Here is a 15,955-nt window from a genome sequence, read left to right on the forward strand (position 1 = left end):
GGCCAAAACCATTCCATTGTATGGCTACACCACAGTTATCCATTGATCGGTGATGGGCATTCATATTTCCACTTTGGGGCTACTGTGAATAATACTATGAACATTCGTGTAGAAGTTTCTGTGTGAACATATGTTTTCAATTATCTTGGGTGTATTTATAAATACCTAGGACTTGAACTGCTGGATCATAGGGTAACTTTATGTTGAGTCGTTTGAGGGAATACTGGAATGTCTTCCAAAGTGACTAGACATTTTGCATTCCCTGAAGCTGGGTTTTGAATTTTTTAAACATCAACACCATTGGCCTGAGATAACAAAAACCAAACGTAGCCCTATCTTTTCTTTGCTTCGCTGGGAGGGAGTAAGAGTGAAGAAGTTAAAACGTAGGGAAAGAAGCCCGGCTAGTTCCCCTGCTGACTGGAGAGCGCGGGCGGTCCCGGCAAGCCCCGCGCAAGCCGCCCACAGCTGGTATATGGGCGCATGCGCGCTAGAGCTCCGCTCCGCCCACGCCGCAGGCGGCGAGCAACCGCTGCCGCGCTCGGTGGGAGTCAAGGTGGGTGAAAAGCACTACAGCGCTGGGGTCCCCCTAACTCGAGGTCGCCGCTGTCACTGGGAGGGGACCTCATGAGTCTGGACTCGCTTTCATCCGCTTTGGTGTGAAGCGTTTTCCTGCCATCTTCCCCTCACCAGTTCATCCGGGTGCTGACAGGGCACGGAGAGAAGACAATCCGCGTGCAGCAACACTCGGTGTTCGTTAGACTAAGGGAAGACAGGGAATTAGAATTTTATCCCTGTTCTCTCACTTAACGCTTTTCCACAGGCTTCTATGTCTTTTCCCGACTTAATCTGCTTCCGTGAAAACGCGTCCACTCCCCAGGGCCTCCGCTTTACGCACTGACACCCAGACTTAGCTGTAACTCTTTTGATGCTACCGAAAGCCAGGCCCTGATTTGTGGCCCGTTCCTGCTTACATCTATCAGGGAATCCCAAGGGTCCTCAAAGTCAGAATATCTCAAGGGAACTTTTCCTCATGTCCTTACGCTTCTCCTTGGGCTCCGTATTTCTATTAGAGCAGCAGCATCCACCCATACACATATTAAAACCCCACAGCTTTCGATTACCCTTCTCCGTATTGTAGACTGATCACCAGGTCCAGTGTGCAATCTTTAAAATTCTGGAATCGATCTCCCCCATTCTATTTCGTTCCTAATGCCCTGAATCAGGTCATCCATTTTGTAGGAATATATCCCAATAGGTAGAAACTGATTATCAGCTCTCCCGCTATTCCAACCTACTTTCTACATTGGCAGCAGGCACAGGTTTCCAAAATAAAAATCTGACTATGGGCTAGGCCTAGTGGCTCATACCTGTAATCCCAGCACTTTAGGAGGACGAGACAGCTACCCACGAGTTGGAGACCAGCCTGGGCAACATAGTAAGACCCCATCTCTATAACAAAATTAAAAATTATCTGGATGTGGTGGCGCATGCCTGTAGTCCCAGGCAGAGAAGGGAGGATAGCTTGAGCCCGGTAGGTAAAGGCTGCGGCAAGCTGAGATCACACCACTGCACTCCAACCTGGGCAACATAGTGAGACCCTGTCACACACAAAAAAAGTCTGACTATAATACTCCCCACCCTTAAAAAAAAACTTTGATGGCTTCTCTTTGCCTGTATAATCTTCAAAAGCGTGCATAATCTGGCCTCACCCAACCATTTAATTACCAATAGTCTCCCTTCATTTCACCCCAGAAACCTAATGTTCTAGTGCAGCAAAGATGTGATGTTCTGAACACAACACACATTTTGAGATCATTGTACCTATGGCCACAGAGAAATAAACGCTAAAGTTTCACTTCTATGTTGTAGTGAAAAAGACAGTCTCAATTAGTTTTCTTTGGAAAGTAGCCGAACTCCACGTAATGGGTGTGTGGATCCAGTAGTGTAAAACTGATAGTGGGGGTGGGAGGTGACCTCTATCTCTGAAACTCTTTCTCTTCACCTCTCCTCCAATTAGTGAAATAGTCATCTATCAAATGTCACCTTAAAGCAGAATTCATAGCTTCTTCTCTATGACCCCACCGTCTTCAATGAAAATGTCTTAATAGAAAATGTTATGACACATATACAAGGATGACCCCAAATTTTGTGAAATATTTCGTATATGTTGTTCCTTTCATGCTACCTGGTATATTCATATTTCTATTACAGCACTTAAATTGCCATGTAACTGTTTACATATATGTCTTCTCTCACTGAACTCTTTCTGAAGGATAGGGACCACGTTTTACTCATCTTAGTATCCTTAGTGCCTAGGACAATCTAGTATCCAACCTATAGTAGTAGCCAAATAAATATTTGGTAATGAGGCCGGGTGCGGTGGCTCACACCTGTAATCCCAGCACTTTGGGAGGCCAAGGCGGGCAGATCACTTGAGGTCAGGAGTTCGAGACCAACCTGGCCAACATGGTGAAACCCGTCTCCACTAAAAATACAAAAATTAGCTGGGCCAGGTGACACGTGGCTGTAATCCCAACTACTTGTGAGACTGAAGCAAGAGAATCGTTTGAACCCAAGGGGTGGAGATTGGAGTGAGCCAACATGGTACCTGCCACTGCACTCCAGCCCAGGCGACAGAGTGAGACTCCATCTCACAAAAACAGACAAACAAACAAAAAAAAAACTGGTAATGAGTGAATAATGTATTAGTCATTATTTCTGACTTCTCTATCTCTGCCTAGCAACTTCTTGAAAGGCAGGATCCAATCTTAATCATTTTATTTTTAGCACCTATTAATCATTTTATTTCTAGCACCTGTTACAACTACTGACATATATTGTTTCCGGTTAGTATTTGCTGTCTTTCAATGAATTTCACATATTCCATTCTTTACTCATTACTGTGGTTTAATGTTTTATGTTGGTCACTAACATAAGATTTAAAATTGGAGGGGACTTTAATCATCTGATACAACACTTTCGTTTCCTGCGGATTAAGATACTGAGCCAAGAGAGGTCAGATGATTTCCCCATAGCAATCAGGAAATATGCTGGATCTAGAACCAAGTTCTCAGGTTTCCCAGGTTAATACTCATTCTACTATATTTTGTTACTTAGATTGAATTTATAAAACAACTTTTACCAGTTTCATTTTTTAAACAACACCTGCAAAGGACCCTCATCATCAGATATTGTTTATCTCAAACATTTTTGGGAGCACCTCTGTTAAGAGACATTTGAGGTTCCTGTTTTTAAGTTTTCAGTCTTGTGAAGGATCTCATAACAATCTGGATAAAAATGTTATTTGGGCTGGGTGCAGTGGCTCACACCTGTAATCCCAGCACTTTGGGAGGCTGAGGCCGGCGGATCATGAGGTCAGGAGATCGAGACCATCCTGGCTAACACAATGAAACCCCGTCTCTACTAAAAATACAAAAACTTAGCCAGGTGTAGTGGCACACACCTGTAGTCCCAGCTACTTGGGAGGCTAAGGCAGGAGAATCGCTTGAATCTGGGAGGCAGAGGTTGCAGTGAACTGAGATCACGCCACTGCACTACAGCCTGGGTGACAGAGCGAGACTCCATCTCAAAAAAAAAAAAAAAAAAAAGAAAAAAAAGTTATTTGGCAAAAGAAAGCAACGTTTTGTTTTTCTTTGGGTAGGAATGTTTTTAAGTTGGAAGTTTTGCCTAGTTTTAGTTCACTGTCAACTTTAATAATTTGTGAAGTCTTATTAGAGATTTTCAAAAATAAAATTAATTTTATTTCTAGGTTTTCACATCCCTTCTATGAGTTTCGCCATCTGTAGCTTTTACCAACAATTGTGGTTTAATCAATTAGAAATAGAGACGAGTCATTAACCAGGAGAAAATGTCAAATCTAAAAATGAAAGAGGCGGCCCTCATCTATCTTGACAGAAGTGGAGGCCTCCAAAAGTTTATAGATGATTGCAAGTACTACAATGGTACGTTCAGCAAAAGTGAGTAATTTTTAAAACTTTCAAATAAACTCCTACACATAGCTATCCTGACTTTTACATTTGTATATTTTCACAGATTCAAAACAAAGCTATGCTGTCTATCGATTCAAAATTTTAATAAATCCCTCTGATGTTGTTGAATTAGATGCTGAGCTTGGAAATCACATTTTACACCAACCTTTAAAAGCAGCTGAAGTTTTTCAATCAGTAAGTCAAAAAAAGAAATAATTTTGTGCCACACGGAATTTTTGGTAACTTTTTTTGTTTGTTTGAAATCACAGGTCTGTTTTATTGCTGTTAAGACTCTCTCATTAATTGGACAATTGCAGACTGAAACACAAGTAAGTTTTAGTTAAATTTAACTAAGCAATCTCAGGTACAAATTCACATGATGACTGTAAAAAGGTATTTTTATATTCATAGACTTTTTTTTAAAAAGGATAGTACATGTTTTTCAAAGTTCAATAGAATATCTTACATATGCATCTTTATTTCTCATATTATCCCTTATAACATTAAACACTTTTTTTTTTTTTTTTGAGATGGAGTCTCGCTCTGTCACCAGGCTGGAGTGCAGTGGTGCAATCTCGGCTCACTGCAGCCTCTGCCTCCTAGGTTCAAACAATTCTTCTGCCTCAGCCTCCCGAGTAGCTGGGATTACAGGTGCCCGCCACCACGCTCAGCTAATATTTTTATTTTTAGTGAAGACGCGGTTTCACCATGTTGGCCAGGCTGGTCTCAAACTCCTGACCCCATGATCCGCCCACATTGGCCTCCTGAAGTGCTGGGATTACGGGTGTGAGCAACCACGCCTGGCCAACATTAAACACTTGTATAATAAAACTTTTCAAACATACCCAAAAGTAAAGGGAATAATACAGTGAACCTTCATGTATCTACCACTCAACTCAGATTCAATATTATAATATTTTTTCATACCTGCATCATGAATTTTTTTTCTGAAATATTTTAAAGCAAATCCCAGGCATTCTATTATTTTATCTCTACATACTTTAGTATCAACCTGTAAAAATTATGGACATTTTTCTTTTTTCTTTTTTTGAGAAGGAGTTTCACTCTTGTTGCCCAGCCTGGAGTGCAATGGCGCTATCTCGACTAACTACAACCTGCACCTCCCGGGTTCAAGCAATTCTCCTGCCTCAGCCTCCCAAGTAGCTGGGATTACAGGCATATGCCACCACGCCTGACTAATTTTGTATTTTTAGTGGAGACGGGGTTTCTCCATGTTGGTCAGACTGGTCTCGAACTCCCAACCTCAGGTGATCCACCCGCCTCGGCCTCCCAAAGTGCTGGCATTACAGGCATGAGCCACCATGCCCGGCTGTGGACATTTTTGTTATGTAACCAGAATGTTATCACCCCTACACAAGTAACAATAATTCCTTGATATTATCTAAAGTCCAGTTTACATTTAAATTTGCCCAATTGTTTCAAGAATATCTTACAGTAGGTTTGTTCCAAATCAGGACCAAAACAAAGTTCACACATTATAATTTGTTCTTACATCTCACTAAGTCTCTTTCAGTCTAGAGCCATTTCCTCTCCCTCCCTTTTTAGACCATTAACTTTTTGAAGAAACTAATTGTCCTATGTTATATAATCTTGATTTATCTAATTGCTTCCTTGTAGGGCTATTTTATTTCCCTAACCTCATATTTCTAAAATAGAAGTTAACTGTAAAAGCTTTTTAGATTCAGATTCAAATCACTTGACAAGAATACATAATAGTTAGTGTAATGTATTACATATTGTGCTATATCAGGAGGATATAGTATCTATTGTTGCACTTTTAACAGTGTCACAATTGATTAATGGGTTCCTGTGATGTCATTCCCTTCTCTCCATTATACAGTTTCTCGTCAACTTTCACCTAATGGTTTTAGCAGCCATTGATGTTCATTGCCTAGAATTCGTTATTTCATTAGGAGTTGCAAAATTGCAATTTTTCTAGTTTTAGCGTTCTTTCTGAATTAGCTGAAATTCTTCTGTAAGACTAATTTTCTCTCATCAGCTAGTTAGTTACTCTGAAATATAATTTGTGCAGGAAAGGCAGGGTAAATGATTCTTTGCCTTTATAAAGAGTAATGAGTTGAAATCTAGCAGCCTCCAATAATGACCAATTTTTTTGGGGGGGTTCCTTTTTTAAATATGAGGAACTCATGAACTTTTAAATATATACAATATGTTTCAGTGAGTCTCTGTCATTCCTTTTGATGCTCATATTATCCTACCTTTTGTCATTGGGGGTCCCTTCAAGATTGCTCCTATGTCTTTTTGACACAGGCCATTTGTTAGAAGATACCCCAAGTTCATCTGTTATATTTTCTATCCTAGGCCTGAAATCAGCCATTTCCCCCAAGGAATCCTGATTCCTTTTAGTGAGAAAAGATACTTAACAAGAGATCACAATCTGGGCACTAGGCATGCTTCTTTGCTACTTGGCTGACTTTTTTTTTTTTTTTTTTTTTTTTTTTGAGACGGAGTCTCGCTCTGTCGCCCAGGCTGGAGTGCAGTGGCACAGTCTTGGCTCACTGCAAGCTCCACCTCCCGGGTTCACACCATTCTCCTGCCTCAGCCTCCCAAGTAGCTGGGATTACAGGGGCCCGCCACCATGCCTGGCTAATTTTTTGTATTTTTAGTAGAGACAGGGTTTCACCGTGTTAGCCAGGATGGTCTCTATCTCCTGACCTCATGATCTACCAGCCTTGGCCTCCCAAAGTGCTGGGATTACAGGCGTGAGCTACCGCACCTGGCCCTGGTTGACATTGCTTTTTAAGTCTTTTCAGTGGATATGGTCAGAAATTGTGTATATTTAAGGAAAAATTTAAAGTTCATAATGCTATTTTCAATTAAAATATTAGATTACAGGATTTTTACTTCTTTAACTTTATACTTGAATATCATTTCTCTAAGGCTTAAAATTTCAATTCCTAAGAACATTAACATATCATTACTTGACTTACTCTATAATATACTTACTATATTGTAATACAAGTCAAATTGGATTTTCAATTTTCATTAATACCATTTTTATGTTCTTATTAGATTAATATAGTGCTGAAATTAACACATTTACCTCCCCTGCCAAGTTATGGTCTTGATCTGTGTGAATTTCCACTTGATTATACATCTCAGAGATTTTATATGATGCAAGGAATTGTGATTGCAATGACAACTGTAACCAAGTATACACAAGGTGCAAGATTTCTTTGTTCAGATGAAGCATGCCCTCTTTCAAAAGGTAAATATTAAAAAGGCAAATCAAAGCATTAAGCAATTGGCTAGGCATGGTGGCTCACACCTGTAATCCCTTCACTTTGGGAAGCTGAGGAGGGAGGATCACCTGATCTCAGCAGTTTGAGACCAGCGCAACATGGAGAAACCTCATCTCTACAAAAAATACAAAAATTAGCCCAGCATAGTGGCACATGCCTGTAGTCCCAGCTATTCAAGAGACTGAGTTGGGAGGATTGCTTGGGCCAGGGAGGTCGAGGCTTCAGTGAGCTGTGTTCATGCCACTGTACTCCAGCCTGGATGACAAAGAGAGACCCTGTCTAAAAAAATAAATAAATAAATAAATTGAACAATGTATTGTTTAATCCTAAATCATATTTACAATTAGTTATAAAACACTCACAAAATAGAAAAAATTTAAATAAAAATTTTATATCTCCTAATGTTTATATATTTACTTTGCATAATCTTGAAATGCATTTTTTCTCCTTTTCTCTGCCACCCCCATCTTAACAAGTGCACCTATATTGCTGAAGTACTTGCTCTTCTCACACATTATTTCATGACGTTGTGAATGAAACATTTAATGTCCTCTCTCAACCCTTTGGCTTAACCTCAGTTTAGTCCTTCTCCAGGACTTCAAAATTATCCCCGCCACCTCTCACTGGGGTTGATTGACCCTCCTGTCTTCTCTCTGAACACTCTGCAAATGAATACCACAGGTGGAAATTACCTGTTTCTCACTGCCACATATAGAAATTGTGTGCTTAGGCATCCATATTGCCAGTGCCTTAGCACAATGCCTTGCAAAAACAGCTGTTAACTGTTAATTGAACTACCCTGAACTCAAAGTGCAAAACTGAATTAATTCCATTTTGAATTAGACTAATTTTAAAGGACTGAAATAGCTACAATCTGTTAGTGTCAGTAATAAAAGAAAAAAGAAAATGTAAAATTAAAAAAATTAAAAAATAACAACAATAACAAAAGAAACAAAATAGATAGCTAAATCTGAAAGCAAATGTATCTTACCACTGTTTTCTTTCAGGATTTCAGTATATAAGAGTGCATGTGCCTGGTGCTACAGAATCTGCAACGATAAGAAATGACTTTTTGTGTAATCTCTGTGCATCTTCACTTCAAGAAGACAGAAAATTTAGAGTACTTGGTGGTAATATGCATTTACATTTTGTAATTACAATTTTTAAAGTAGTGTCTGATATTTCAATATGGAAATTAAATTAAATATATATTCTAATATCTAATTCTTTTTTGCTCTTTGCTTTAAGATAAACAAATAGTTGAAATAATTGCCACAAAGGGACTTCATGCTTTTCAAGGACATTCTAACAACCAGCCATTTAGGTTTCAATCTGTTACAATTTTCCTAAGAGGTAAGTGAATTCTGTTTGAACTCAAAATAAATTGCTATAAGTATGTAACTGGCTGGGCACAGGGGCTGCCTCATGCCTGTAATCCCAACACTTTGGGAGGCTGAGGTGGGAGGATCACTTGAGGCCAGGAGTTTGAGACCAGCTTAAGCAATATAGTGAGACCCCATCTCTATAAAAAATTTAAAAATAAAAAATTAGCTAGATGTGGTGGCATATGTCTGTAGTCCTAGGTACCTGGGAAGCTAAGGTGGGAGGGTGGGAGGATCGCCTAAGCCCAGGAGTTGGAGGCTGCAGTGAGCCATGATGGTGCCACGGCACTCCAGTCTGGGCAACCGAGACCGTGTCTCTAAAAAAATAAAAAAACACTGGCCAGTGCAGGCGCAGTGGCTCAAGCCTGTAATCCCAGCACTTTGAGAGGCTTAGGATGGTTGATCACCTGAGGTCAGGAGTTCAAGACCAGCCTGGCCAACGTGGTGAAACCCCATCTCTACTAAAAATACAAAAATTAGCCAGGCTTGGTGACGGACACCTGTAATCTCAGCTACTCAGGGTGCTGAGGCAGGAGAATCGCTTGAACCCGGGAAGCAGAGGCTGCAGTGAGCCAATATCGTGCCACTGCACACCAGCCTGGGCGACAGAGTGGGACTCCATCTCAGAAAAAAAGCCATTGACTTGTTTATGCTTATAAATTATAAATGGTATTTCTATATCTTAAGAATCACAAGTCTTCTAATTCTTGAGTGTTTTAAAAGAGTCATATTTAGTTAATATATCAATTATTCATTCAGTCATACAACACTCACTTAAAATGATATTAGGACCGACTGTGTCCCAAGCACTGAGCTAAGTCCCAGGGCCACAGTTGTTTTAAGACAATGGGATCTCCTATTATTCTATGTGTGTGTCTTACATAAATATTGGAGTTATTGTTCAGCTCCCTGGGGCTAGAGAGAAAAGAAAAAAAAAGGAAGACCACTCTGATCACAGATAAGTTAACCCTTGCTCCTTCCTGTAAACCTTTCTTTCACAGCTTTACAACCAACCAACTTCTAACTGTGGCATGGAGGATCAAAATTTTTCGTGTGTTTTTTAAAATAAATTTTGAACTCATGCAAAGTGTTGCCCAAACTCTAGGTATGAGAGAGGAACCTAGTATAATATAAGAGGGTAGACTTTGTAGGTAGGCAAACCTAAATGTGAATTTCAGCTCTGCTTCTTACTAGTTATTTAGCTTTATGCAAGCCATGTAACCTCTCGGTTTTTTCATATATAAAACACAGATAAGAATATCTTACAGGCTGAGCATGGTGGTTTACACCTGTAATCCCAACACTTTAGGACGCTGAGGCAGGAGGATTGCTTGAACCCTAGAATTTGAGGTTACAGTGAGCTGATTGTGCCACTGCACTACAGCCTGGGCAACAGAGCGAGACTTTGTCTCAAAAACAAACAAAAAAACACATATTTTATAAGTTAAATAATGTTTTTACAAGTACTTACATGTATTGTAGACAGTAAAATTATTTTCCTCTCAAATAAAATTATCACTTATAAGGTCATTTTTATTAACATTCCTTTTCATTGAATGGAAAAATGTTTCATCTTATATGGAATAATTTTATTTTCTTTTGACCATGTTATAGAAGAGTGTCTAGTTGCTATATCACATGCTTCTTGAAGTTAAATTCATCATTGCAAATAAGAATCAAAATTTATCAGCAATAAAATTGCATCAGTTTATATTATTAGTGTCACTTTATGTGGATATTATGCTAAACAAAAATACTCCTAACTCAACTACTGAATTGTTACTAGTTCTGGATCTTTGAACCATATGTTCATGTACAAAGTTCATTTAGTGAATATGCATTTTCTTCTGTTTTTAATAATTTTAGATGAATCAGTGAATAAAATGAATATAGGAAATGAATATAAAATTATTGGAATTCCAACCTGTGTAAAAACTTCACAAACTGCTGTCTGTATAGAAGCAAATAGCATAACTTTTTGTAATTCAAAAGGTAAGGAAAATTTTAGTATTATATATTAACAAATATTTAAATTTAAATCTATTTGTTCCGCAGATAAATATTGTTTGCCTATGTGCTAGGCATTCTTTTAAGCACTAAGAATACAGTTGTAAACAGGACAGTCAAGGTTTCTGCTCTTAAATCATATGGCAGACAGTCAATAAACATGTAAAGTAGCAAAAGACAATTTCAGATAATAAGTACATGAAGGAAATAAAACAGGATAATGTTGTGGAAACTTTCTAGCATGCAGGACTCCTTTCTTTGGGCTAAGCCTTATTTTAATTTTTAAAATAATTAATAATGAGAAAAATGTTTCAGGATTAGAGATTAGTCAAAGGATTTTTCTATACCACTAGCCAAGGCAATTCTGGGTTAACTGTTGTGGTCTGAGAAGGAGAGCTCAATAAAGTAGCATCCTTGGCTGGGCGCTGTGGCTCACACCTGTAATCCCAGCACTTTGGGAGGCCAAGATGGGTGGCTCACGAGGTCAGGAGTTCAAGACCAGCCTGGCCAAGATGGTGAGACCCCATCTCTACTAAAAATACAGAAGTAGCTGGGCACAGTGGCAGGTGCCTGCAATCCCAGCTACTTGGGAGGCTGAGGCAGGAGAATCGGTTGAACCTGGGTGACAGAGATTGCAGTAAGGCAATATTGCACCACTGCACTCCAGCCTGGGTGATAGAATGAGATTCCGTCTAAAAAAAAAAAAAAAAAAGCATCCTTTTATTCAACTGAATTCTGAACCAAATCAAGAAATAAGATAAAGGCAGATGAGGACCAAACTATCACCTTTATTACTGATAATTTCCTTTAACAACTCCAACATGCGTTAGCATTATGTAAACAAAAGTGGAGAGCAGACCTATTCTTTCAACTTGGCTCACAAGTATCTAAATATAGAAAAGGCTGGTTAAATCTTGAATAGAGTTGGACTTTTTTGTAATCTGTATGTTCCCTGAATGGGCTATATATATTCAAAATGATCCCTAAATGCAGAAGGACCTGAGGAACCAAAGCAGGCAGACAAGTCCAGCTTGTCATTATAGGATGGTTTTACTGGGGAACTTAAGGACAGAAGCATGATCTTGGGCAGCCGCAAGACAGGTGGATCTCCATGCTATTACCCCAGACCCAGGAATTATATAGGGAAGGAGTACACACGCTTCCGAGGGATTGGATAGGAATTGATCTAAGGACAGGATTTACAGTAAGTATTAATTATCAAGGTTGATTGATCTAAGGGCAGGATTTATGGTAAGTATGTGCTCTTGCTTGAGGAACAATAGATCAACTGGCAATTTCCCAGCATTCACAGATCTGGGGTTTACCAGAAGTCAACGTGGTAGATTAGCTTCCAAGATGAAGTTTCTTTTCTTTCTCTTTTTCTTTCTTTTTTTTTTTTTGAGACGGAGTCTTGCTCTGTCGCCCAGGCTGGGGTACAGTGACGCTATCTTGGCTCACTGCAACCTCCACCTCCCGGGTTCAAGGGATTCTCCTGCCTCAGCCTCCTGAGTGGCTGGGATTACAGGTGCTCACCACCACGCCCAGCTAATTTTTGTATTTTTAGTAGAAACGGGGTTTCACCATGTTGACGAGGCTGGTCTCGAACTCCTGACCTGATCTGCCCACCTCGGCCTCCCAAAGTGCTGCAATTACAGGCATGAGCCACCACGCCCAGCCCAGGATGAAGTTTCTTTAGCTTCCATACTGTGGGTAATCATCAGTAGTAATAGACACCCAAGTTGAATTTAAATGCAAGTAGATTCTAAATACTTCTACTTTCTTGAAGAGAAAAGCTTCTTAAAAGAACAAAAATGTTAAAGAAAGAAAGCACTGATGGATTATAGAGGGTTTAGTGATCTTTTAAATATTTTCTGCTAAGTGTTTTAAAATTTATTGATTTGGTAGCAGAACATGACTTTTCTGTAGATGGAGAGTGTGCTTTCTTATGCTGAACTCCAGAATGAGACATATTTAACTACCCAAATGTGGCAAGAGCTGAACTAAAGTAGGCCTCTCTTAGTCCATGGGCATGTATGAGTTAGAGGAAATCATTGCTTTTTGATGGCAGCCCAGAAAGAAGGAGAATGGGACTAGGTTATACATGCACAGCTGTTCCACCCACATTACCAATTGGATAAATCACTCATTCCTTTTAGGAGGTGGAGAGTGAGAGGATGGAGAAGATCTAGAATTTTACAGTATACTACAGTACAGTGCTTTCAAAGTAGTGGAATGTAAATCTTTCTGTTTAACAGCAACATTCAAATATTTCCCATTCTGCTTATTATTCCTCTTTGAAGGTGATACATAGAAATATAGGAGCAAACACAGCAATGCAGGCACTCCATGAACTGGTTTGCTCTCATAGATCTTAAAAGGAGAAGAATGAGGGATTTGCCTGCAACCCACAGCCAATCTATGTGGACACAAAGGGTGACTTCTTCCTTGTATTACATTCCCTGAGGTAGAAATGGTAAACTAGCATGACCTCGAATCATAATTTAATATCATTCTAAGAATTTAAAGGCCAGCCGGGCGCGGTGGCTCAAGCCTGTAATCCCAGCACTTTGGGAGGCCGAGACGGGCGGATCACGAGGTCAGGAGATCAAGACCATCCTGGCTAACACGGTGAAACCCCGTCTCTACTAAAAAATACAAAAAACTAGCCGGGCGAGGTGGCGGGCGCCTGTAGTCCCAGCTACTCGGGAGGCTGAGGCAGGAGAATGGCGTGAACCCGGGAGGCGGAGCTTGCAGTGAGCCGAGATCCGGCCACTGCACTCCAGTCTGGGCGACAGAGCAAGACTCCGTCTCAAAAAAAAAAAAAAAAAAAAAAGAATTTAAAGGCCAAGCATGGTGGCTCAGGCCTGTAATCATAGCCCTTTGGGAGGCCAAAGCAGGGGAATCAGTTGAGGCCAGGGGTTCAAGAGCAGCCTGGGAAACATAACAAGATCCTGTCTCTAAAAAAAAAGAATATGGTATTATTAGAACTATAATTTGATAACATTTTATATAAAGGGAGTCAAATATCTATAATGTTGCCTTGTTTTAAAACCCTTTCTAATATATATGTTAATATTTACTTTCAGTTCCTTCAGGAATTAGTGACAATTTCAGGTGTCTCCTCTCCTTAACTTCCAGCTCATGCTGGAAGTTTACAGCAATTCTTGCCAATATCTTTGCATCACAAATTACCCCTCCTGGGACTTACAATTTGCTCAAGCTCTGTTTGTTGATGAGTCTAGTACAGACAACTGACCGTAACAAGGAACTAGAAGATTGCCTGGATATTTTAATTATAACAAGTGATACTCTACTCATAGACAGGTAAATACATGACATGAATTTTTACAAATATTAATTGGTCACAGATTTGCATACATCCTTTCCATGAGCATTATTACAAGAAGAATATTTAGAATTTTTCTGAGCCAGTATAAGTACTTAAATCAATCTTTATCAATAAAATTCAAAACCTTTGAAAGATAAATTGATAAGTGCTAAGTCGAATTACTCCAATTTTCAAACTATTTCCTCACTCAGACCTTTGTAAATAATTGCATCCTTCCCAGCCTTCCTTTCCCCTTATCCCTAGCTCTGTATGCTGTTTCTGTACTTTGTTTTGAATAATCTTCCCCCTAAGGAACAAACTAACCATTTTCTTATTTTTCTTCAATATTCCATCAATAATATTGACTCACTGCATCCAAATAAGCCTGTCAGAAGTGCCATAATTACTGTTTGGGGGGAATATCATCCTAACTTTGGAGTAAGCCTCTACTTAGCATTTTGTGGCTCCCCACTAGCAAGTACCCTTTCCTTAAAAAGTTGCTTAAATATTCACAAAGCTAGGAATAAACTCCTTATTTAGTATCTTGTATGCAGTTTCAAAGCAAAAAATAAATTTACAAAATGAATTTAAAATAGAAAAAAATAAAATTCAAATTAACAGTAATTTAATTGAACAGATTATGTTTTGCTAAAATTAAATTGCCACTGGTGATGTAAATATGGTACCAAATGCCCAGATTGTACCACTTTATTCTTCTACTGACAGAATATGAGAGTATTTGTTTCCTCACAGCCTCACCAACTCTGGGTATTATCAAACTTATATTTTTGTTATCATTATTTTTTGAGACAGGGTCTCACTCTGTCACCCAGGCTGGAATGCAGTAGCATGATCATGACTCACAACAGTGTCAACCTCCTGGGCTCAAGTGAACCTCCATCCTCAGCCTCCTGAGTAGCTATGACTACAGGTGCACACCACTACAGTGGGCTAATTTTTTAATTTTTTATATAAGCAAAGTCTCCCTATGTTGCTAAGGCTGAACTCCTGGGCTCAAGCAATCCTCTCACCTCATTATACACTTTAAAATTTTGCAATCTGGGCTTGGCGTGGTGGCTCAGGCCTGTAATCCCAGCACTTTGGGAGGCCGAGGCAGGTGGATCATGAGGTCAGGAGATCGAGACCATCCTGGCTAACATGGTGAAACCCCATCTCTACTAAAAATACAAAAAACTAGCCAGGCGTGGTGGCACGCACCTGTAGTCCCAGCTACTCAGGAGGCTGAGGCAGGAGAATTGCTAGAACCCAGGAGGCGGAGGTTGCAATGAGCTGAGATCACACCACTGCACTCCAGCCTGGGCGGCAGAGACTCTGTCTCAAAAAAAAAAAAAAAAAAAAAAAATTGCCATCTGATAGGTGGAAAATTGTATTTTATTTTAATTTGCATTTATTTAATTGGAAATAATTTTGGCATCATATAAAACTTACTAAACATGTATTATTTTTCTATGAACCACCCATTCTTTTTTTTTTTTTTTTTTTTTTTTTTTTTGAGACGGAGTCTCACTCTGTCACCCAGGCTGGAGTGCAGTGGCCGGATCTCAGCTCACTGCAAGCTCCGCCTCCCGGGTTCACGCCATTCTCCTGCCTCAGCCTCCCGAGTAGCTGGGACTACAGGCGCCTGCCACCTCGCCCGGCTAAGTTTTTGTATTTTTAGTAGAGACGGGGTTTCACTGTGTTCGCCAGGATGGTCTCGATCTCCTGACCTCGTGATCCGCCCGTCTCGGCCTCCCAAAGTGCTGGGATTACAGGCTTGAGCCACCGCGCCCGGCCGAACCGCCCATTCTTGATCGTTGTTTTTATTATGTTGTTTTTATTATTGATTTGTAATGCATGTAAATTAAGGTCTTTCTCTCTTTTTCTGTTTGCCATTAATCTTTTGACATTTTTAAATGATATTTGGGGCTCTGTGATTGGTTTGTTTTTTCTTTTTAGGTAAAATTT

The 15,955-nt window shown here is 39.7% G+C and overlaps 1 protein-coding gene and 1 long non-coding RNA gene across 2 annotated transcripts in view; one reads left to right on the top strand and one right to left on the bottom strand.

Moving 5' to 3' along the window:
- Nucleotides 1–15,955, bottom strand: part of LOC144330802 (uncharacterized) — a 47,213-nt gene that overhangs the window by 20,487 nt on the left and 10,771 nt on the right. The window contains exon 2 of the long non-coding RNA XR_013397296.1: nucleotides 8,265–8,322. This is a non-coding gene — a long non-coding RNA (uncharacterized LOC144330802). The remainder of the gene's footprint in view (nucleotides 1–8,264; nucleotides 8,323–15,955) is intronic.
- MCMDC2 (minichromosome maintenance domain containing 2) overlaps nucleotides 494–15,955 on the top strand; it is a 52,709-nt gene continuing 37,247 nt past the window's right edge. Inside the window, exons 1-9 of the mRNA XM_015145491.3 lie at nucleotides 494–553; nucleotides 3,770–3,962; nucleotides 4,054–4,184; nucleotides 4,259–4,318; nucleotides 7,044–7,239; nucleotides 8,281–8,403; nucleotides 8,522–8,626; nucleotides 10,522–10,647; nucleotides 13,749–13,986. Of these exons, the coding sequence (XP_015000977.3) occupies nucleotides 3,869–3,962; nucleotides 4,054–4,184; nucleotides 4,259–4,318; nucleotides 7,044–7,239; nucleotides 8,281–8,403; nucleotides 8,522–8,626; nucleotides 10,522–10,647; nucleotides 13,749–13,986 (1,073 nt within the window). The 5' untranslated portion in view covers nucleotides 494–553; nucleotides 3,770–3,868. The remainder of the gene's footprint in view (nucleotides 554–3,769; nucleotides 3,963–4,053; nucleotides 4,185–4,258; nucleotides 4,319–7,043; nucleotides 7,240–8,280; nucleotides 8,404–8,521; nucleotides 8,627–10,521; nucleotides 10,648–13,748; nucleotides 13,987–15,955) is intronic.

Source organism: Macaca mulatta, chromosome 8, assembly GCF_049350105.2.
Source record: "Macaca mulatta isolate MMU2019108-1 chromosome 8, T2T-MMU8v2.0, whole genome shotgun sequence".
Taxonomy (NCBI): domain Eukaryota; kingdom Metazoa; phylum Chordata; class Mammalia; order Primates; family Cercopithecidae; genus Macaca; species Macaca mulatta.